At 42.1% G+C, this 23,738-nt stretch overlaps 1 protein-coding gene across 2 annotated transcripts in view; it reads left to right on the forward strand.

Annotated features, from left to right (window-relative positions):
* The window catches only part of rapgef5b (Rap guanine nucleotide exchange factor (GEF) 5b), a 62,375-nt gene that overhangs the window by 15,498 nt on the left and 23,139 nt on the right, over positions 1-23,738 (forward strand). For both annotated transcript variants that reach the window (XM_084088446.1, XM_084088447.1), the window contains exons 9-11: positions 10,498-10,623; positions 17,546-17,658; positions 18,283-18,383. In XM_084088446.1, coding sequence (XP_083944572.1) covers positions 10,498-10,623; positions 17,546-17,658; positions 18,283-18,383 — 340 coding nt within the window. The remainder of the gene's footprint in view (positions 1-10,497; positions 10,624-17,545; positions 17,659-18,282; positions 18,384-23,738) is intronic.

Genomic DNA, 23,738 nt, shown 5'->3' on the forward strand with positions numbered 1-23,738 from the left:
GACGAAATGTGTTTGCATTTTTTGTCAACTTTTAGTCATTACTTTTAGTCAAACTGCAGTTACTTTAATTTTGGTAGCTATTTTATATGTAGTCTTTAGACAGAAAATGTCAATTATTCTCTCTAGGCCAATTCGATTAAGCTTATGAGAAATTAAAATTAAGCTAACAGGCTGTATTGACTTTGCTCTCTTTAGCAGTAGCACTTGTGCAATTCTACATATCCCTTTTCCTTAGTTCTCCAATTTTTTAGAGTGCCGTACCCCCTCTCTTCCACTTAGACTGCAGTCACATCTTTCCATTAAGGGACAATATTTGCCCCATTTAATCGATTTTTCCATTTCATTTTTCACCTTTATAATACCTTTAAAAAATAAATAATGCTTTAAATAAAACAATGTTCAATAAATATGCAATGTTAAAAAACGTTTAATATTAATAAAAATATGATATTAAAATCGCCAGTAGGTGGCGGTAACTCATTGTCTTTGTCAAAGCCACAGATTTTGTTGCAAAATAGAGCAATAAGCCTGACAATACTGTTTAAAATGTAGTACATCACTTAATGTTACCCTTTTTTTTTTTCTTTTGTATAAAATCAATGTCACATTTGAAATCGTGTCGGGGAAACATTGCATTCTTGCTCGCATAATGATCAACAGTAAAAACACTGCTGTATATCAGCCTGCATTTTGATCGCAGATTTAGTCGCACAAACAGCGCAAGCGGCTCGTGACAGATCTTCTGATGAAGATCGCTGAACTCCAGCTTGTCTGTGTTTTCAGATCATCCGCGCTTCTTCAACAATGTAGAGAGAGCGCGCGTGGATGGTTGTGGCCAGATACTACTGAAAAGACCGGGTAGAAAACGTCTCCGGTTACTTTCGTAACCTCGGTTCCCTGAAAGGCAAGGAACGAGACATTACGGATGTCGTATATGGGAAATCCTCTCATCCTTCACTTCCGCTGAAATCTTATAGGCTAACGCCAGCAGAGCTGGCCAATTGACGCAAAATATGCAAATACTGAAACACCGTTGCAGTTATAATGCAAGTGCAGCGTCAATTCCATCAGAATCGAACACACGCTATAATCAATAGCGAACACGGCGGCGAGCGTAATGTCTCGTTCCTTGCCTTTCAGGGAACCGAGGTTACGAAAGTTACCGGAGACGTTCCCTATCAAGGCTACGGAACTCGACATTACGGATGTCGTATATGGGAACTGTATAAAATCCCGCCGTGGCTCGCAACCACTGAACAGACCCAAACAAACCTCGCCCCCAGAATGTAAGCGCCTGATAGGCCGAGATTGACCAATAGTGAACCTCTAACCTCCGATAGGTCCAAAGGGACCAATCACAAGCTCACAAAACACTATCGGAATTTGCATATCCCGAGCAGTATAAATGGGGGAAGGTTGCACTGAAGACCAACAGGGCAACAACAACAGAGAAAGCCAACGCATAGCGGTGACAATAGTACAACACACAATAGCACACAGAACAACTCATGAGCAAAGCGCAGAGCAGCTCTTTACACTGTGTAAGCGATCAACTCACCGAAAGCACTCGAGACGCTACAGAGGGCAAATCCAACTTGTAAAATCTGGCAAACGTGTTCTGAGAAGACCAGCCAGCTGCAAGACATAAATCCTGAATAGACATACCCTTAGTCCAGGCCCACGAGGAGGCAATCGCCCTAGTCGAATGAGCCTTGATGTTTAGGGGACATTCCTGCCCCATACAATCATAAGCCATAACAATAGCGTCCACGATCCAGTGAGCAAGCCTTTGCTTTGAGACCCCCCGTCCCTTGTTGCATCCACCAAAGCACACAAACAGCTGGTCCGATTGTCGAAACGCAGCCGAGCGAGAAATGTATTCTCGGAGCGCTCTGACTGGGCAAATAGCACTCTGAGCATCCGAACCCTGAGAGGTTGATGGCTCAGCGGACAGGGCAGGCAGAGAAACGATCTGCGCTCTGAACGGGGTATTGAGCGACTTAGGAATGTAACCCGGCCTCGGTCTGAGAATAACATTACAGTTTCCCGGTCCAAAGCGAATACAATCTTCACTTACAGAGAAAGCCTGTAAATCCCCGACCCGCTTCGCCGAGGCGAGAGCGAGAAGCAGAGCCGTTTTAACCGACAGCTCCTTAATGGCAATCGAGGCAAGGGGCTCGAAAGGCGGTCGTGATAAAGCTTCCAAGACCAACGCCAAGTCCCACGGCGGCACCGAAGGCGGCCGTGCAGGGCACAATCTCCTAGCTCCCTTGAGGAACCGTGTCACCGACGCATGTCTACCGATAGACTGTCCGTCAACAGGGGGGTGAAACGCGGCAATAGCGGCCACGTATACCTTCAGAGTGGATGGTAGGCTCCCTCCATCCATCCTATACTGAAGGAAGCGTAGAATATCCGACACAGAACAGTCCGCTGGGTCTATACCGACATCCTGACACCATTTAGAGAATACACCCCACTTCAGAGCATACAAACGCCTGGTGGACGGAGCTCGCGCCTCTGCGATAGTCTTCAAAACTCGCGAATGCAGCGCGCCCCGCTCGCTCAGCGACCCTGCAGCGGCCACACATGGAGGCTCCACAGCCCGGGGCTGGGATGCCAAATCGTTCCGCCCGCCTGAGACAGAAGGTCCTTCCTGAGCGGAATCTCCCATGGCTGCCCTGCTAGTAACTCTACCAAATCCGCGAACCAGGGCTGATTCGGCCAGTTCGGGGCTACCAGAGTCACCGCCGCCTTCTCCTCCCTGATTTTGCACAACACCATGGGCAAAACTTTCACCGGAGGAAAAGCATAGAGACAGACTCTCGGCCATCGTGCAGTCAGCGCGTCCACCTCCCGGGGGGAACGGGACAGCGAGAAGAACACCTGACAGTGCGTGTTCTCGCTCGTCGCAAAGAGGTCGACCTCCGCCCTGCCAAAACGATTCCATATCAGCTGAACCGTCCCGGGGTGAAGCCTCCATTCCCCCTGGGGAATCCCCTTTCTCGAGAGCATATCCGCCCCGCGATTTAGAACACCGGGGATGTGCGCCGCTCTCACCGAGAGGAAAAACCGGTCCGCCCATAGCAGAAGGGATTCCGCCTGCCTGAATAGGGCTTTGGAATGTACACCGCCCTGGCGATTTATGTACGAGACCACAGAAGTGTTGTCGGTCCGAATCAACACATGCTGCTGCTCCAGCTGAGACCGGAAAGCTTTTAGAGCTAGAGCGACCGCTTCTAGTTCCAAGCGATTTATGTGCCACTCCATCTGCTTCTCTGACCACCGACCCGAGGCGGGCTTGCCTAAGCATACCGCTCCCCATCCGGTGGATGAAGCATCCGTCAGAACCTCCACTCGCCGCGTCACTAAGCCCATAGGGACGCCTGAGCTGAAGAGATCTGGGTTCCTGCACGGGACCAGGGCGCGGGCGCATCCGCTGGTGACCATGACGCGCTTGTGGCCAGAATACCACGCACTCGGGGGAACGCGCGCTTTCAGCCAGAGTTGAAGCGGTCTCATATGCAGCAGCCCCAGATGACACACCGAAGAGGCCGCTGCCATCCGTCCCAGTAGCCTCTGAAACTCTTTCAGTGGGACGAGCCTGCCCGGTCTGAAGAGACCGAGAGAAGAACTCAGAGCCTCCGCTCGCTCGGGGGAGAGGCGCGCTCTCATTCTCACCGAATCCAAGCACACTCCCAGGAATGTTGTAGTCTGGCTCGGTGTGAGCACACTTTTTTGGACGTTCACCCTCAAACCCAGCATCTCTAAGTGTCGAAGGAGGGCATTCACATGGCTGATCAGCGTTTCTCTCGACTGAGCGAGAACTAGCCAGTCGTCCAGATAGTTCAAGACGCGCATTCCGCTCGATCTGAGGGGTGAAAGTGCCGCGTCTACACATTTCGAAAACGTTCGGGGGGCTAGGGCCAGACCAAACGGAAGCACCGTATATTGGTACGCCGAATCCTCGAACGCAAACCTCAGGAATCGTCTGTGACGCTCCACTATCTGAATATGAAAATAAGCGTCCTTTAAATCCACTGAAGCGAACCAATCCCCGGGGCGAATTTGCGCCAGGATTTGTTTCAGTGTTGTCATCCTGAAGGCGCGCTTGTGAAGCGCTCTGTTGACAGGTCTCAGATCCAGAATGGGACGGAGACCCCCTCCTTTCTTCGGCACGACGAAGTAGCGGCTGTAGAACCCGCTCTCCCGCTCGCTCGGGGGTACTGGTTCTATAGCCTTCTTTTCGAGCAAGCTGCACACTTCCTGCCTCAGCACGTGAGCGTTTTGGGGCAAAGTTAATGACTGAACTACGCCGCGGAAGCGGGGTGGTCTGCGTTTGAACTGAAGCGTGTACCCGCGCCGAATTATATTCAACACCCACGGTGAAATGCCCGGAATAGCTTCCCACGCTGCCTGAAAACGACTGAGCGTGGGCTGATCCAAACCTGCGGTCATCGCCGCTGCTGTCATGGCCGCTGTGTGAGTGCTGGGGGTAGTTATTGACCGTGACTCTGCGCTGCTCGAAGGCAGGGCGGGTAACACAGTGTGTGGTGCAAGAGGAGAAAAAAGCTCTGTTTGTGAAGTAGTGATTTGTTTTATTGGAACAACATTGATTACATTTACATTCACAACACAACTGCACGCGTCGCTCGTAGAACTCCGAGGGACCGAGTGCATTAGAGCGCGCCGCTTGGACGCGGGGCCGAACTGGCGCTTTCTCCTCCTCTTGCCCGAGCGGTCAGGAAGACTGTTTGGGCCTCGCAGGCGACGCGGTGGGCTTCCTGCGCGGGCTCCTCTGCGTCCTCCTGTTACCCGCCCCTTGCCACTGACCGCTGCGGCCTCTACGGGCGTCCTGTCCCGAGCGGGGCGCTGCTTGTCTCCTGGCCGCAGCCTGGGGTTGGCGGCCTGAGGCTGAGGATGAACGGGAGCGCGGCTGTGGCGGTGGCGGCGGCGGCGCCCTCCGGGGAATAACGTGGCTCATAGCCTTGGCCTTCTTTTGCGTCTCCGAGTAACGCTCGGTGACCTTCTCCATCGCGTCACCAAACAGGCCTGCAGGGGAAATGGGCGCGTTCAGGAGCGTCTTCCTGTCGGCTTCCTGTACGTCCGATAATGTAAGCCACAGATGCCTGTGGAGGACCACGAGGAAGCCCATAGAACGGCCGATCGCTTCGTGGCCAGGAGCGCGAGGTCCGTGGCCGAACGGAGATCCCGGATGGCGTCAGCGTCAATAGAGGCGGCGCCATCCAGAGACTTTAGCTGCTTTGCCTGCAGCACTTGGAGAAGGGCCATGGCATGCAGCGCGGATACCGCCTCCCCCGCGGCACCGAAGGCCTTGTTAGCCTGGTGGGCCGTAAATCTGCATGGTCGGGACGGCAGGCTGCGGTCCGCGCCCATGGCGGGAGCCGACGGGCAGAGGTGAGCGGCGACGGTCTCCTCGACGGGGGGGATGCTGAGGTAACCGTGGCCCCCCGCATCGTCCACGGGGGCAAACATGGCCTGGGTGGAAGTGAGGGTGCGCGCCGATTGCGGGGCCACCCACGACTTCACCACGTGCTCAAGCACGTCGGGGAAAAACGTTGTTCCTCTCTTCGAAGCGGCATGGCGGCGGCTCGATTGAAGGAACCACGAATCCAACTTGCTCTTTGAAGGTTCGTCGGGAGCTTTCCACTCGAGCTCCAGCTCCTCGACGGCCTTAGAGAGGACACGAAAGAGCTCGTCCTGTAGGTCCGCCGGGGTGTCCTGCCCCGTGGCCGCCAGCGGTGCGGCCTGCTCCGCACCCCAGTCGATCTCGGAGGCCGACAGCGACATGGAGTCGCCCTCCTCACTCGCCCCGAAGGAAACGAAGTCAGCGACGTCGCGCGGGGGTTGAAAGGAGGGGTCGGGGAAGCTCACGGGGGAGCGGACCTCGACTCTGCGGTTGGGGGGGGCTACCAGCGGCTCGGAGGCGGCGGTAGGCCCAATCCCCGCTGCTGCGCGAGCTTCCTCCCTCCTGGCTCTGAGGGCTCGAAGGGGCATTTCCAAGCAGAGGTCGCAGGACCCTCCGTCCCCGAGGGCTGACTCGGCGTGGGCCAGCCCCAGGCACGCGATGCAGAACAGGTGCGTGTCGGTGGGGGCGATGGGGGCCGAGCACAGGTTACAGGTAGCTGCCATCGGATGCAGGAGACAGTGAGAGTATCTCCGACGCAACTTCAACGACGGCGAAATAATTTCCAGTATTGTAGTATCAGCTTTCTAGCACACGATTTGAGCGTGAAGAGAGAGATTCTGATGGAATTGACGCTGCACTTGCATTATAACTGCAACGGTGTTTCAGTATTTGCATATTTTGCGTCAATTGGCCAGCTCTGCTGGCGTTAGCCTATAAGATTTCAGCGGAAGTGAAGGATGAGAGGATTTCCCATATACGACATCCGTAATGTCGAGTTCCGTAGCCTTGATAGGGAACATGTTCTTTTAACAGAAAAGCTCTGATTAGTAACCATCGTAACGGGTGCGCACGCTTTCGCGCGTTCTTCTATGACGTGGAGCGCGAGGTGCACTCAACGTTACGCGACTAATTTTTAATTAGTCTACATTAGTAACAGTTAATTTTGTTACGGTATGAACTTAATCATAGAAAAGGCAAAAAAAATTTAAGACCTTTGTAACGAAATCCAAGACTTTGCATACCAAATTCAAGGCTTTTAAGGCCTTAATTTGAGCTTATCAAATTTAAGACTTTTTCAATGCTTTTAAGACCCCGCGGGTACCCTGGATTTTGCTTCGACTGGTTTGCTTTGAGAGGCAGCCTGAACACAGAAGCAAAATTGTTTATATACAAAAGTAAACGAAATGTATTTAAAATCAAACACTGAAATTTATTAGTGTAACCATGAACTGCTTACCAATATTATTTGAAGCCCACAAACACACACACACAACCATATATATATATATATATATATATATATATATATATATATATATATGTATATATATATGTATATGGTTGTGTGTGTACTGTATGTATGTGTTTATATACTTTGTTTGTGTGTTTTATTTAATTTATATATATAATATTCATATCCAATTGGGCTCAACTGATAATAAATATATATATATATATATTTATATATATATATTTATTATACACTGATAATAAATATAAAGTTAACTAAAAATTTCAGTTTTAGTTGTCTTTCCTTGCCATCTACAAATGATTTTCCTAATTATAGGATTGTTGATTATGAAATGCTCTAAATGAAAAAAATGTCCTGTCAAAAAACTTGTTTATTTGAATGGAAAGAGTGCCTGTATGTATTTGCTGCATTCTCGGTTTCTGCTGTGTTTTGGCAAAAGCATTTATCTATTTTGCTGTTCAGTTTTTTTTGCTGTTGTTAAAATAACCGCATCATCTGCAACTTTATCGTCTTTAGCGGGAGAGAGAAGCAATGCGAACGGAAAGAGCTTGGATATGCGCGTTTGGCTCTATAAAAATGAGAGGATATAGCGCTGAAAGATCATTACCATAAACACTTGTGGTGTGAACCGCTCCATTGTTTTGACGTGCTGCTCAAATTAAACTGTAGAAACTGTAAAATGGTGCCAACGCTGTCATTGTGTCTCGCGGTCCAGTTAGAACCAAGCCTTGCTTATACCCTTGATTTCAAATATAAGGCCATGTCTAACAATGCACGATTATGTGATTAGTAGCGCTCATCATTGTGTTAGACCCTATCAGAACGTGCTACCATATTTTGGTTCAGTTGAGAACTGCTGGTAGTTTTGAATTGCAGTGTGAGCTTTTGCTCTTGTAATATATTATGGATATGAAGTGATTTCCTGTCTTATCTGAGAGCTGATCATATTTGAGAGCTCCCATGGACATTAGTTTTGTTATGGTTGGATTGGATATGTTATCTTAATTGCTTATCATTGGGCTTTTTTCTGGTAATTCACTCTTATCAGGTGTATGCTTTTAGTATAGTTCAATCCAACTGCCCATTGTTTTCTATATTCATCCCTACACTGAAGTGCTGAAGAATGTGAGGGACACAGCTTGTGTTGAATTTGTCTAGCATGAGGTTTGATTCCTTATATAGCCAGCTGAGTTGATATGGAAATACTTGAGTGCGTTCAGGACAAATTCCTCTCTCCTTCCCTTACATCAGAGAATGAGGTCACAGGTTTCTCCTCTGGATGTGTGGCATTTGCCATTGTGTCTAAATGGAGAGGGAAATCTACAACGGGATACATCCTCAAATACGATCTAAAAATTTTGATCATTAATTAGTAACTTTATAGATTATTCCTGATGTATTGTATTTGATTGATCAGTGGTTTAATGGCCATTTTGAAGGGAACTGACTTTATTGACCTTATGCGCCAGAGAAACAAGTGTGCAGCCGTCTTTAGAATTCTGTGATTGAACTTCTGTTTCTGCAGTAGCTCTGTATATTTCTGTGGCATCGCTGTCGAAGAGTAATTTGCTGGTTAAGTAGATTAACTTATTGTAGAGTTTACGAAAGTTATCATGAGCATTGTAATGTTTGAAGTGGATGTCATAACAAATGTCAGTAGACTGGAAGGATTTTAAAACCAGCGTTTTTTATATGGAAATACAAACCGGAAGACAGAACACGAGTGCAGCGCTAAAAAGGGGCGGGGCTACATAAGTTCTATATATCCACTAAAATCACAATAAAATTAATTGTAAAAAAGTTAAATGAGATGTGAGAAATAGGACCATCATTTGTTTACTTTTTCCCCTGTTTTTTTTCAATGAAGTTAATTATTAAGTGTGACTAAAATGGATAGTTCACCCAAAAATGAAAATTCTGTCATCATTTACTCACCATTAAGTTGTTCCAAATCTGTATTTATGTCTTTGTTTTGCTGAACACAAAGAAAGATATTTTGAAGAATGTTTGTAACCAAAGAGTTTTGGGGCACCATTGAATTTTATTTATTTTTTCCATACAATGGAAGTCAATGTACTACTACAATGTAATACTAATTTTAGTACTATTTAGTAGTATTAATCAATACTATGCATGATGCATTAATGTCATCAACTGTTTTCTTACCCAAATTTTTATATATTCTTTTGTGTTTAGCACATACAGGTTTTCATACAGGTTTTGAACAATTTGAGGGTAAATTATGACAGAATTTTCATTTTTGAGTGAACTAACCACATTATGTTGGTCAGTGACATACCATTTTTGTCTGGATCTATTTTTTTTTTCTTCAAAAAGATATAAAAAGGCAAAGACTTTTTGGGGAATAAAGTGAAAAATGCAAGGGTGATACAACAGTCCTGATATAATAATATCATACAAATTCCTGAAAAGAAACACCTTGAAAAGATAAGGAAAGTAATTTGGCATAATGTTTAATTACTATTTCGTAAAAAAAAAAAAATTGCACTGTTTGATAACTATTGTCAAAAAACAAAATTAAAGACAAAAAACAAAACAAAAAACCCCCCCCAAAGTCATATGGTTCAGCCAACAAGAGACAAAAAAAGGAAATTATGTCATAAAGAGGAGCTAGACCCTTATGATTGTGCATCAAGATCAGGAAGTTTCTTAAAATATCTGACCTTTTTATGAAAAGGCCAAGATTAGTTCTAAAATGTCATGTTGTGTGACCACCCCCCCCCCCCCCCCCCCACACACACACAAAAATAAAAAATGTCAACATATTTAAAACTTTTTTTAAAATAATAATATGTGTATATTCACATCATGTATTTAAGGAAAATATGTTATTGCTTTTTTGATGGTAATATCGCATGACATTTTTAGTCATTACATCGAAACGGTTATTGAAAATTGTATAAATGTTTTTCAAAATCATATGAAACCAGCAAGAATACACACAGTACATTTCTAAGAACTTGTACGTGTTATTTAAACTAGATTTTGAAAAGATTTTCTTTACTGCAGACACTCTTATTTGTCATTTATGCATATAATATTTGCAAGATGCCAAGTTGCTAGCACATGACCTTATGAATCACTTGTGAACTTAAATGATATACAAACAGTGCACATGATCAGTAAACCCATCAGTAACCTTCCCTAGACCCCATGCTGGCCTTTCTCCCATTTTCTGGAGATTGTGATACTTCCTATTCAGGATTGGAGGGACTGCCAGATGTTTCCTGGTCGCCCCCACCCTGGCTATGTGCGTAAGAGAGAGAGAGAGAGAGAGAGAGAGAGAGAGAGAGAGAGAGAGAGAGAAAAGTCAGGTTCGCTCTCCCCCTCAGGCAACACTGTCTCTGAGTCTTCACTTTTTAAAGCTTTCCTCTTGACCGGTTGTGTGCTTCTGGAGCTCACTAAACCCTCAGGACTACCGTGACCATCTTCAGTCTCACCTGAGTAAAGACACAGCTGGAGGAGACAGTGAGACGGGCTGTCAAACTCTCAGTGACTTTGAGAGCTGTGTTGCAGTCTCATGGCGTGGGACTGTGGCCTGAGGTATGTGTTTTCTGTGTCCCCTGCACTGCAGCAGGGCCCCGGGGCTGGTACACGCGATAAAGAGGATATCAGCCGGTTGGAGATGGTCCAGAGACTGGCCAAGGACGGATGCCGCCTTTTACACAGCCCGCTCAGAGCTAGCGAAAGGCCTGCTGAGGTGAGATGCAAACTAACGTTCATGCATCAGTCAATCCACACACTGAGTATTATTATTAGGGTCTTTTTTCAACTCTGGGCTCTTTTGGAAACTAAAAGTAATAGGGCTAGTATTTTAAATACAAATGAAATGCAATTAAATCATTTTTATGCTTTTAATTTGACAAAACTACATCCTTGTTAAAATAACTTTATTAGTAGCAAAATTGTAGGTCCTGGTTGAAATAAAATCATGTAATATTTAAAAGTTTTCTGTTTATTTCACTCTTTGTTTAGACTATTCAGTTTTTGTTTTGTTTTTCATATAATAATTCCAATTTTTAAAATGGATTTTCATATTTTATGATTGAAAGTCTGGGTGACAGACGAGGGTAAAACAATTAAATCTATTCAAAACAAAACATGGTAAATAATCTCTTTTTTTTTACCGCTGGGACATAAACATGCCCATAGTTGAAAAAACATTCGATTGGCATTTATAGTCAATATCATGCATATTTAGTTTTGTCTTTTGGTAGTACTTGACAATTTGTTGTTTTGAAAAGGTGTGGTTTGTGAAGCAGCACCCTTATAAGTTGATTGATATCATTATTTCAAAGAAAAGTCATTGTTTGATGTCACTTTTTATCATTGAATCTGTTTTCAAATCTGTAGCTGGTTCAGGAGGGACTTTCTAAAACCGAAAAGGGCACCAATCTCATGCTAGTCTCTGATTGGTTGATCCCACAATAGTCCCAGTTGCCTCTTCCTGATGGCGGGCGGCCACTCACAATGACAGGAAGAGTCGACGTGAGCACCATAAGGTTGCTGGCAACCAATCACAACTCCTGCTCTGGGAGAGATATTTATTTGACCTTTATGAGACAAAAGTAGAATTGTCCTTAATTTGACCTATCACCATGATAAGGAACTTTAAAATTAATTTAAGACAAGCCACTTGTAATGTGTTGTCATATTCAAAAGCTTTTTTGAAAAGTCACAGTAATTTGAGGCAGAGCTCAGAAGTTTTGTGCTGTTAGGAATCAGGATTAGTTGTATTCACCCTGTATTCAGTAATAATTTTCCCATTTAAATTCTACATTTAAATGAACATAATTTTCATATGATTTAAGGTGTAAGTTTGCCAATTTTCAACCCTCTACATTTTGTTACAATCAGTGTCGGTAGTAAAAGTACTATAAATGAACAATGTTTACTCTTTCCCTGTATTACCTGGGGCCTATGCCGTAAAAGTCTTGCGTAGCCACTAGCCAGACCTTCAGACTGACGGCAGAAGGTCTGGACTCCATCGCAGCATTCACAGACCAAGGTCTGACTGACATGTTGAACAACCAATCACAGTTCGTTTTTTCCACGTCATGTTTAGGAGTGTGAAAATGTAATGTCGATGTCCCTACAATAACAGACCGGTGTGTAAAACTTAGTAAGAGTCTTAAGCCGCAAACTTTACATATTTCACATACTTTTGAAAATCCAGCGTTTAGCTGATAAGCGCTAATTGTCACAGTTGTAAACACGACAGCGTTCTTCTTCCATGGGGGGGTTTGCTTCACGGCATCTTTATTTCCAAACCAATTCAGGGAGGCTTTGTTGATACCATGACACTGATCATCAACTTTCTCTGTCAGCTCAGGCTTTGATCCTGAGTTCATGGAGCGTGTACACATGAAAGTGTGACATAAGTAGTGAACAGCCAATCACATGCCTTGAAACAGAAACTGCGATTCACTTCTCGCGAGGGAATCAGCAAGATTCTTTTCTCTCTTCTGCCGAAGATGAAGAGATTGAAGAATAATATGAAGTACATAAATGCATTTACACTGCAAGAAGAAAATATCTTGCTATATCATTGCAAGTGTGAAGTTAGTTTATATACAGTAGTTGATAATATGTATAGGTATACAGACACTCGGACATGTTAGCTTACATGTAGTCCTTTTTAAAGCTTTAATTTACCGATTCCAAATAGTATTATATATTATTATTGTGTATATATTTGTTCATTTAAACTAAATGTTTATTATTGTTAAACTAAAATTGCTTGTGTAATGGATTAGGGGTATAATAATCTTATAAAATAATTATAATAAATAATCATTGCTAAAAGCCAGACAAATTTGCATTTAAAAGTGTTTTACTATGTAGTGACCTTTAATTTGGAGCAAGAGAAACAGGCGGAGTGACTTTATTGCATCAGATATGTGTTGCATTGATATCACTTTGCTCACAGCTGATGGACCCAATGTTGGTTTGAAATCTCTAAAACATAACCTGCCATGGAGCGCAAGTTACTATGGCGATGAACACAGCTAAAGGCCAAGCCATTTTCACAATGCCAAAAACCCAGGGTTTGCTCAAACTAAACTGAAACATACCTGGCTATCCACCTAAACTGGCTTCATGGTATAGGCCCCTGGACTGAAATTCCTGTTTATTTGTCAGCAAAAATTAACCAGATGACGCAAAATTCATCATTCGGCACACTTTCATGAAAACCACAGATTGTACTTCCGGATTTTTGTATCCCCGCCCGCAGATATTCGGATCGACAACTCACTCCCGCTAAACATTTACTCTTTGAATTCTTGCACCTGGGAACAACACAATTTGACACCATTATGATTAAAAGTTTGCTAAGAAGGATTTCCTACTAAAGCAAGGCGGTTTTTGACTCTGTAAGCGTATCCATAGCAAGACTGGTGGGAGTGGCCTTGGACTGCAACATGCCCAGTTCCAATTCTAATATATCATAACATTATGATCCATCTTTTTGTTTGTTTGTTTTTCAGATTCATGATTAAATTGTTTAATTGTTTGTATGCGGAACAGTTCATTCTGACATTTTCAGATTATGTTGACAATTATGCATCAGACTTGGCATGAAACTGATTACTTTTGGCGTCAAAATGGTTTCTGAATATTTTATGCAGGTAGTTGACTTTGGACTTGGCATGAGCATGTCTTAGCACAGCAGGCAGCTGTGAGACAGTGGGATGAGGGATGACAGTGTACTGCTGTTTGTTTAAGAATCGTTTTTAAGTGCATACCACACATTTTGCTTGCTCTCTGCTTTCACTCATCGTCAAAGTGATGTAATTATTTTTTTAACAGTTTGTGGGAGCCTCTTTGCTGTGGAAAGGATTGGGATAGAGTAAACTAAAGTTTCAAAGTAAAAGTATATGCTTTCTGTTTTCTGGTCTGCAAGTTAGTTTGTGTTGTTGGATTTGTAGGGAACCTAATGCATGAAAAGAAGCTAAATATTATTATTCTGTCTTTATCATTATGATATTATGGGTCCGTTTCCTAGATGCATATTTAATGTTTTTTCAATAGGGAATACATTTTGTTGTTTTATTTATTTTTTCATCTTTAGTTGCTTTAATCTAGTTGGTTTTGTTATAGATCATATTCTATATCCATGTAACCCTTAGGAGCTGTAAATTATGCATATGAAAAAAAAAAAAAATTGTTTGTTTATTACAGGAGGAGTTTTGGAAGCCTTTGTGCAAAGTAATATCAACAGACCAGGAAATGATTTAAAATATCACATTGTCTTTTTGACACTTACATAAACATAGCACTGTTCCAGAGGCTTCTGTTCCGTGTTGCAGTGACAAAAGCATTTGCAATTTACATAACTGTGCTTGTAAAAAAATATATATTTTTCCCGGTTTTTTGGTGTGTATAGTATACCAGTATTATATAGTATAATAGTTTAGCATTACAGTATGAAGAAAAAACAAAACAAAAAACAATGCGATGGATGGATGGATGGATGGATGGATGGATGGATGGATGGATGGATGGATGGATGGATGGATGGATGGATGGATGGATAGATAGATAGATAGATAGATAGATAGATAGATAGATAGATAGATAAACTAGCTATGGTCACAGAATCAGTAATTCATTGTATACAAATGATCTGAGCTCAGGAGATTTTGTTGTTTAATGATACAAAGCAAAAATGTGAAGTGACAGCATAAAAGAAATATGCCACCAGGCTGATGTCACACACAATATGTTGTCTTGTGACAGTCTTTTGTCTCTGAGAATGGTGGCATAAATAAATGCATTACAATCATCTAACCCCATCATATACAATATACTCAATACAAGGTGACTGGCTTTTGTAGCTTTCGACTGAAGCTCAGAAAAGTGTTGCGTCAGCCCCTGTATAATCACAGAACTGGTCTTCAAGGTCTAATCACTTCAGAATGGAGCGGGCCAAGCAGGACACCTTTTAGTGTGATTGTAATGTTTCTCTCAAGTTCACTATAACTTTTTTCTGGAATATGACATTTATAGTACCCAGTCGAGTGAGATTATTTTGTTGATTAATGTTCTTCAACCCAGAAATGTTAGTTTAGAATGAAGGGCTAGTGCCCCCTTAAATTTCTGAGCCACATATATTTTATTTTTGTATTCTTTTTATTTACCTTTATTTAGCCAGGAGAAAAGACTCACTGAGATTAAAAATCTCTTACAGGAGTGTCCTGGCCAAGATAGGCAGCTGAGTTTGCTTGTACAATTATACAACATACAATACTAAATCCAGCATAAAACATACAACCTGTCAAAAACATTTACACACCATCAATTTCACTCTCTAGGTTACGTAGTAATTTTTTTAAATGACTACAAGTTTTGTAGCTTTATCTCTATCTGGAAAATATTCCAATCCGAGGTTGCGGCATATTTGCATTTTTTTTGTTGTTGCAAAACTCAGAACACTAGAGGCAATATTAGAGCTCAAAGACTTGTGGAAGCAAGCTAAAATGGCATGGTTGCTTCAGTAAATGTTTCCTTTTGTTCCTTTCGTTTCCTTTTGTTAACACTATCAAGTTTGTTAAGGGTTTAGCGTAGGTGGTATGATATTTTCAAACGCGATAGAGCATTAACATATTAGCGCCACTCACCAAACATTTCATTTCAGAACTGTAGTGTGCAAAACGCATTGTAATATCATGGGGGTGGGCCTGGGGGTGTTATCTTGCCCAGGACTTCAAATACACTAAGACTGCCATTGGTGCCCCTTCAAAAAATGCATGCAAATAGATACTCTGTGGGTAGAAAGAGAAGATGCAAATAGATTCCTGCATCAAACAGGCGCTGCTCATTTGAGTTTGCCTCCAGCCTGCACTGACGCCATTCTGACAGTCTAAATGTTTCCACTTCACTTCCCACAAAAGCGTTAGCACATCTTAATGCCACTAAATGCCACATTTCGATCCTGTGTAATATTACTCTGACACTACTAAAGCGTTCAGGTCCCCCCACCCCCCGCCCCAGTCTGGATGGAGCTCAATGGAGCTTTTTGCCAATCCAAAGCCAAGCAAAAACTTCTGCCTGGGGAGATGAGTCTGAGATTGTGGCTTTTTAAATGCAGTTTTTGCTGATCGTCATGAGAGTGGGGGTTGCAGTGTGTACATGCATCCGTGTGTGTGTGTGTGTGTGTGTTCGTTCGTGCAAGATCATTGGAGGTCTCTCAGTGTTTCAGTGCAATGGGCAATTAGAGCAGAAAAGTGCTGGTCCTTCCAGCCTGTCTGTCTGCCTAATTACGGGCGCACACACGCACCACATTGACTGATGTGCTGTTTGCTGTAGTCTAAGGACAGAGAGAATGAAAACCAGCTCATTAAAACATGCGCACACACATACACTCGCACACACAAACTCTGCATGATCTATCCATTAATTGCACTGCTGCTAACTTGAAATGCACATCTCTTAGTGTATCACTGCAATGAGGATGTTTTTCGAAGGGTGACAGTAAGATCCCGCTCCGTATGTTGTTGGCACAAGCGTTATGGAAGGCATGAGATGCTCACACCCATATTTACACACACTAGTGAGTCACACAGTTCACATGCTGGCTAAACTACAGCAAACAGACCTTTTACTTGAGTTCAGGGTCCAGAGCTGTTTTTAAGTATTCATATCAGAACATAATTAGATGCAAACTCTACATGAGGGTCTTGCATGACTGGTTTAGTCTGCACTAGTTTGAGCACATTTTATAGCATTGCATACAGTTGTTGAGATGTTTATGTCACTGATATGGTGAATTGTGTTTGCAATTATAGGTTGAGTTTTAGGTATGTATGAATATTGGAGATTGGATGGATTGAGTGCTTTGTTCTCAGTGTGTGTGTGTGTGTGTGTGTGTGTGTGTGTGTGTTTCAACATGTTCAGAGATCTGTGGAAGATTGATAACACACACCGGGCAAAGTGACATGGCTTTTACAGGACAGTAGCAGAGAAATGTTGGTTCAGAGCACCTTTCCTTCATACACATACTGTATACATATATACACATCCACATATACATATACAATGGCCACAAAATTTTCTATCATTTTCATTAAAAATATATATGTTACCGGCAAAGTGTGAAATCCCGGTATTGTATAGAATGCCTAGGCAATGTATAGAATTCCTGATGTTTTTTGCAAAAAATACATTACCTAATTCTATACATTACCTAGGCATTCTATAGAATGCCGGATTATATTTTCGCATGGACTATCCCTGTGTTCAAATGTTTTCATTATGCATAGATGTACGTACTGTATAAATATATATTCAACCAACAAACCAGTTCAGCACACACACATAATATTTCAGCATAATCTGCTTGCAATTCATGATTATGCAATATCAAATAACTAAATCGGTTGAATTAATTCACCTTTCGAAACGAGCAAATGATTAAAATATAAATGCAGCCTCGCGCCGAGCAGCGTTACGGCAGCATTGTGTTGGGTCATGATAAAACGAACCCATTGAACGGCGCCATTTGATGTGGGATGTTTAATTTAAAACTGTATTGTGATGGAAATCAGGCGAGCGAGACAGACAGGGACGGGAAGACAGGGAATCTCCCTGGTGATAATGTTCTCTCCTCCCCCCTCCCGCAGCCCCCCGGTGACGCAGCAGTCCGTGTGTGTGAGAGAGAGAGGAGCCACGAGGTGCTTCAGAGAACGACGTCACCGAGAGCTCCCTCCTCCTCCTCCTCCTCCTGGACCGGGAGGTAAGCAGCCACACACCCGCTCTCACATGTGTGTGGAGCTCCAGAGCGTGCACACCCTTTCTCTCTCGTCTCTCATTTCTCACTCTTGTCATTCCGTCTTTCATGTAATCTGTTCAGCCCTGCCTCTTTGTCACTTTATTTATATCTCTCATCTCCCTGAAGTCATTCTCTAACGCGCTCAATCACACTCACACAAACACACACTCATCCGAGGATGTGCTGCATTGGCGTGCGCTCTTTCCTATGGAGCCCTTCTGAGGGATCTTAAACCAGAAGCTCCAGAGCGCAGTCAGGCTTTTGACTCCTCGATTCCTCCGGGTCAATGTGGTAAGTCGGCGCCGATGTGGACATGGGCAGCAGGCGTGCAGTGGCCCCGGACCTGCGCATGGACGACAGGTTGATGCCGGCCGCTCTGGTGGAACAGGAGGAAGACGAGGATGAGGACGAGTCCTCCAATAGCTGCAGCACAGACCGAGCTACCGTGCCTACATTCGACGTGCCGTATTTCCGTTATATTGACGAGGAGGGCACGGAGGAAGAGGGCGAGGAGGAAGGCTGGTGCAGCAGTCGCTCCCTGTCCTCCATCGAAGAGGAAGACTCCAGTGACTCTTCTGTCTCCCACAGGTACGCTGCCGTGCCTGCCACCCCTGAAAGGGTTTTGGAGCATCTGATGGGGCACCTGAGGCTGGACGAGGAGCAAAAGAGCCCCCAGAGCAGAGAGACAGGTGAGCCGTCACCTTTTATCAAAGTCTTGATCCACATATAGATGTTTTCTGCTGACTTTCTCAACTGATTTTGAGGCCTAATCTAACAGGTGTTTTTCGATTATGCGGAGATCTGCAAGCTTTGACTGTATTTCATGTCATATAACTTGTGTTTTAGTGTTTTTTCACTATAGAAGTAGGAAACAGGGCTGTTTAAATGTAAAACTATTAAAATAAACCATTAAAATTTTGTAAATTGAAAAAAGCTGAAACAAAATATAAATATTGAACCTTTTAAACTACAATGACTAAAACTAAAATTGAAGTACAATAAAATAAAGTAAGTAATAATAATAGAGAGGTCTAAAATACATAACAAATTACTGAAACTAAAATTAAATTGAAAACTAAAATTTTATTCAAAATATCAATAAATACTATTATAGTAATTGTAAAGAATACTAAAATAACACTGGTCTGAAATTTGTCCATCTTCTTAAACATGATCATCCCATCTCTTAAACTGATAGTTCACCCAAAAATGAAAATTCACACTCTTTTGTTGATCCAAACCTGACGTCCATTCTGCTTTGGAACACAAAAGAAGATATATATTTTTTAAAAATCCTCTCTTTTTTTGTTCATACAATTAAATTCAGTAGGGTCCAATGTCTTTTGTACCCCATTGACTTTGATTAAATCGACAAAGCAGTTAAAGCGTTCTTCAGAATATCTTCTTATGTGTTCCGCAGAAGAAGAAATTTTCATTTTTGTTTGAACTATCACTTTAAGAGATGGGATGATCATATTTTAGGAATAGTAGACCTGAATCTAGTACCTGGAGCATTCAAAACAAGCTGCAAGTCTGAAAAACCTGGAAACCTTCTGAAAATGAAAATACTCAAACAGCAGTATATTTCCTGGTTCTGTTTTCGTGCTATAAGGTAATTGATGTGATAGTAGTGATCTACTTTTAGCTGACTGCCCGACTATATCCTGCTGGTACTGAGTTATTATCTCCTGCTGGCTTTAATGTCCTGCCGTCATGGATGGCATGCTGCACTCCATGTTTAGCTGGCAACGGTTAAACAAGGTGGTTGAAAGGGAAAAATGCAGATTGTGGGATAGTTTCACCTATTGGGATGCACAGAATAATGTATCATTTAAATGCTTGAATGATTATAGCATTGTCATATCTGGGACAAATGAATTAAAACTGCCAGGCTTAATTTCCAGACAGAATGTTTGTAGTAAAAAGTATTGATTTAGATTCTCCATAGGGAATAGAACATCTCTGTAGCCCTAAAGACATTAGGTCGGGGTCAAATCTGGAGTGAAACTGTGGGATTTGTGACTCTTGTTGTGTTTTGAAGCTGAACAAAGAAACAAATTCATTTTCAAGCCATTATAAGGAGTATGAATGCACTCTGCTTTGGTACTCTGAGTCGCTGAAGTAGTGTGTGTTCGATATCAAGCTGTTATGTCTCTCAGACTAGATTAGAGGAATGAGTAAGTGTTCTTTCCCTTTAGAAAAAGCCTGACTTTGCAGTGGCTGTTCCCCCTCCCTCTGTATGGCGAGCCAGTCCAGCGGAGTGAGTTCTAACCTCATTAAAGACATTGATAGCTAATCGCTATAGTTCAGCTCACTTCTCTGTTGTGCGCACAGTCGTGTCTGTTTAAATCCTGCACTGCTGCAGTTCTTCTGTCTGCTTTCTGTGCAGTTCCAGAACTCTCTTCCATTGCTGAACAGAGGAAAAGATGCTATTTGGACAAGCACACCACGTATACTCCTATTAATTACCAAAAAGAGTACATGTGGAGTGTAAATAGGTTTAAAGAGACAGTTCAAATGAAAATTCAGTTTAGATTTTTTTTTCTGAAAATTCTTATTTAGGGTGTGTTCACACTTGGCAGGTTTGGTTTGATTAAAACGAACCCTGGTGCGATTGCTGTTTGTGCGAGTGTGAACGCTGCCATCAGAACCCTGGTGCGAACCAAACAAGCGGACCGAGACCCCTGAAAAGATGGGGGTCTCGGTCCGCTTCCAAACGAACTCTGGTGCGGTTCTTATGAAATATAAACGCAACACAGACCAAAGACATGCAAACGAACCAAAAACGGGTCATGATGTCATAAGATGCGACCCTAAAAAGGACAGAATGCTCAAGCATACCTGTTTTTTCTCGTCATAGTCGCAATGTTGCCCATCACAGTTCGTTACAGTCATCAGAACTGCGTCTCTTCGCAGGAAATCTTCGTTTGTGTGTTTGACGGAGGGAGTCCTGCCACTGTTTTGACTGCTTTACACATTTTATAAGCTCTTCACGAGTTCTCAGCTGGTCAAAATACCATCATATGTAGGCTACACAGTACACACATACAACGAGCACATTTATCCCAGCACACAGCTTTGTTTTGGATGTTCGGTAAATTCCGTCCCGAAATATATACGTAATAAAATGAAATAAAATCAGGTTCTGAACATATCCCTATTCCTTTAGGTTTGGTATCTTTAGATTCAGTGTTAAAATGCCAATGTGAACGCTTAGTGGACCAGGACACTGCAGGACTAAACCAAGCGAATCGAACTACAAGTGTGAACACACCCCTTACTCATGCTCATGTTGTTTTAAACCCATACTGTATGACGGATTTTGTTCTGTGGAACACAAAAGGAAGTGCTTTCAATTCCCCAACACTGCTCTTTTTCATAAACTGCTGGACTGGAGATTTCAAGCTCTAAGAATATTATACATGCACCATAAAAGTAGTCAATATGACTTTTGCGCTGTATTTGCAAGTCTTCTGAAAAACACTCAGAAGTCATTATTAACTGAAAGTCTTTCCTTAAATCTTACTTGACAACCGTATAGTCCCCATTCACTTTCATTGTATGTAAAAGAGCAGCTTAGACGTTCTGCTAAACTTCTCTCTTTGTGTTCCATGGAACAAAGAAAGCCATACAGATTCCTAAAGATGTAAATTAGGATATACACCAATGTAGGTAGTTGAACTGTTCTTTTAAAATCTTTGTGCTGATGAAGTATATCTCCTATTGTCACCATTCTATTATATATGTAAAATATATTTTAGGTGTTGACAGGGTAAACAGTGATATCGTGGTGAGAAAAAAGGTCGCTATGATCTATGAACTGTCAGATGAAGTGGCTTCACTCCTAACTGCCTGGTACGCTCTATTCTACTGGGAGGGTTTTGTCCACACTATAAATCTATTATGGTTTAAATGCTATGACAGATAATAAATGAGTTTGACGCTATTTTTGAAATGCATCCATAACTGCATTTGCTCAGACTGCCCGGTGATCCATACATAGTTTTTCTATGCCGTTGCATGTGTCTGTCTATTTGTATATTTTGGTGTCTTGGTATAAATAGTGTGTTCTTGTAAACGGAGAGAGACAAAGAAAGAATTAGACAGACAGAAGGAGAGACAGAGATTCCCAGAGGACAGGTCTCAGGGGACATGAAGCTTGCCGGTGTATTGTCATGCTTGCACAGCCCTCACATGTGTAGGGAGTTTGATGGGGCTCAGTATTGATTTCATACGTCTTCTGAAGTATCCATCAGCTGATCCCATATGAATTCCGTGTTTACATCCTGCAGGACAGGCTGCATCTGCACACAAAGGGATTTAAATGTTTGTTGTTTAGCGCATGAAGCCGAAGTGAAGCGTGCAGTAAAAGTATTGATTCGGTTATGGAGAGCAGAGGTTGTTTTATTGTTTTTTCTAAATGAAAGGTATCCAGCCAACTGTATCTCCCTACAGAGCTGGAGCTCTTGGCATTTCTTAATGCTAGTAAATACATGAGCAAGACAATGTGCAATGAAAGAAAGAGGAAAAATAGCTCTGTAGTGGTTTGGTACTTTTATGTGTTTGCCTGCGGTTCAATGCTTTTGTTTATTACATTTTTTTTTTTTTTTTTTTTGCATTCAGTCTGTGTGTTTGCATGAGGATTCCAGGAGACTTCTGCCGATAGCAAAGAAACAAATGGGTATATCGGGTTATTGTATTTTTGGAATCTACCATGTGTTCGATGAATGCAATGTTTCCTTTGTGTTCAATACCAGGCATTTTCTCTAGTAATGAACATGTCTTTTTCAATTTTCAGAGCTCTGATTTAATACAGAAAGAAATCATTGATTTGGTGTATAACACTGATAAAAGACATGCAATGCTAAACAGAAACTCATAGCATTCAGTGTGGTCCAAAAGAATAAGACCACTTTAAAAATCTAGAATAAAACCTGAAATAAACAGAGCCATTAAGACTAGCCATTAGCCATTAGGACAAAAAAAACTTTATTAAAGCAAAATGGAGATGTACCAAAACTTAACAATTTCTAAAATACAATATCATTCAAAAGTTTGGGATCAGTAATATATATATATATTTTTTTAAAGAAATTAATACTTTTATTGAGCTAGGACACATTCAACTGACCAAAAGTGACAGTATAGACATTAATAATTTTACAAAAGATTTCAAATAAATACTGTTCCTTTGAACTTTCCACTCATCAAAGGATCCTGAAAAGAACTGAATCACTGTTTCCACAAAAATATTAAGTAGCACAACATTGATAATAATCAGAAATGTTTCTTGAGCACCAAATCAGCATATTAGAATGATTTCTGAAGGATCATGTGACGCTGAAGTAATGATGCTGAAATAATGCAAGACTTAAGTAACTTTGCCATTACAAGGATACATTTAATTTTAAAATGTTATAATAGAAAAGTATTTTAAATTACAATATTTCACAATATTACTATTTACTGTATTTTCATCTAATAAATGCAGCCTTAGTGAGCATACGATACTAATTTCAAAAACATAAAAAAATCGTACCGACCAAACTTTTAATCGATAGTGTACTTCAACGATTCCCTTAAAATTATGGTGATAATATAATTTGTACTTTACTTTGCATTCAAAAGCAAAAAAACTTTTAAATCTATATCTAGATCAGGTTGGTAACTGATCTTGAAGTAACATGCATTTCATGTGTTCTTTAACAAATCCAAACCTGAATTGATTTTTCTCCCCTGATCCGATATCTTCTATTTCTGGTGTAAATGAAGTCAATCACCTCAACGGCGCTCTGCTCAGGCCGGCTGAGGGTAATTGGCGAGCTCGGCTCAATGAGCGATAATCAAACCCTGTCCACATGGTTAACGGAGAGACTTGTGGGAATTGCTTCATTGATGATGATAACTCAGCTCACGAATCCTAAGCATATTGGGCCCGAAGCTTTCAGAGCTCGTTATCCATGATTTATGGAAAACGGGAATAATTTGAGTAAAAAATAAAAAATAAAAAAACGAAACGAGGAGAGTGATTGTGTACGTGTGCT

The sequence above is a fragment of the Abramis brama genome (assembly GCF_963993115.1).
Source record: "Abramis brama genome assembly, chromosome: 17".
Classification (NCBI taxonomy): domain Eukaryota; kingdom Metazoa; phylum Chordata; class Actinopteri; order Cypriniformes; family Leuciscidae; genus Abramis; species Abramis brama.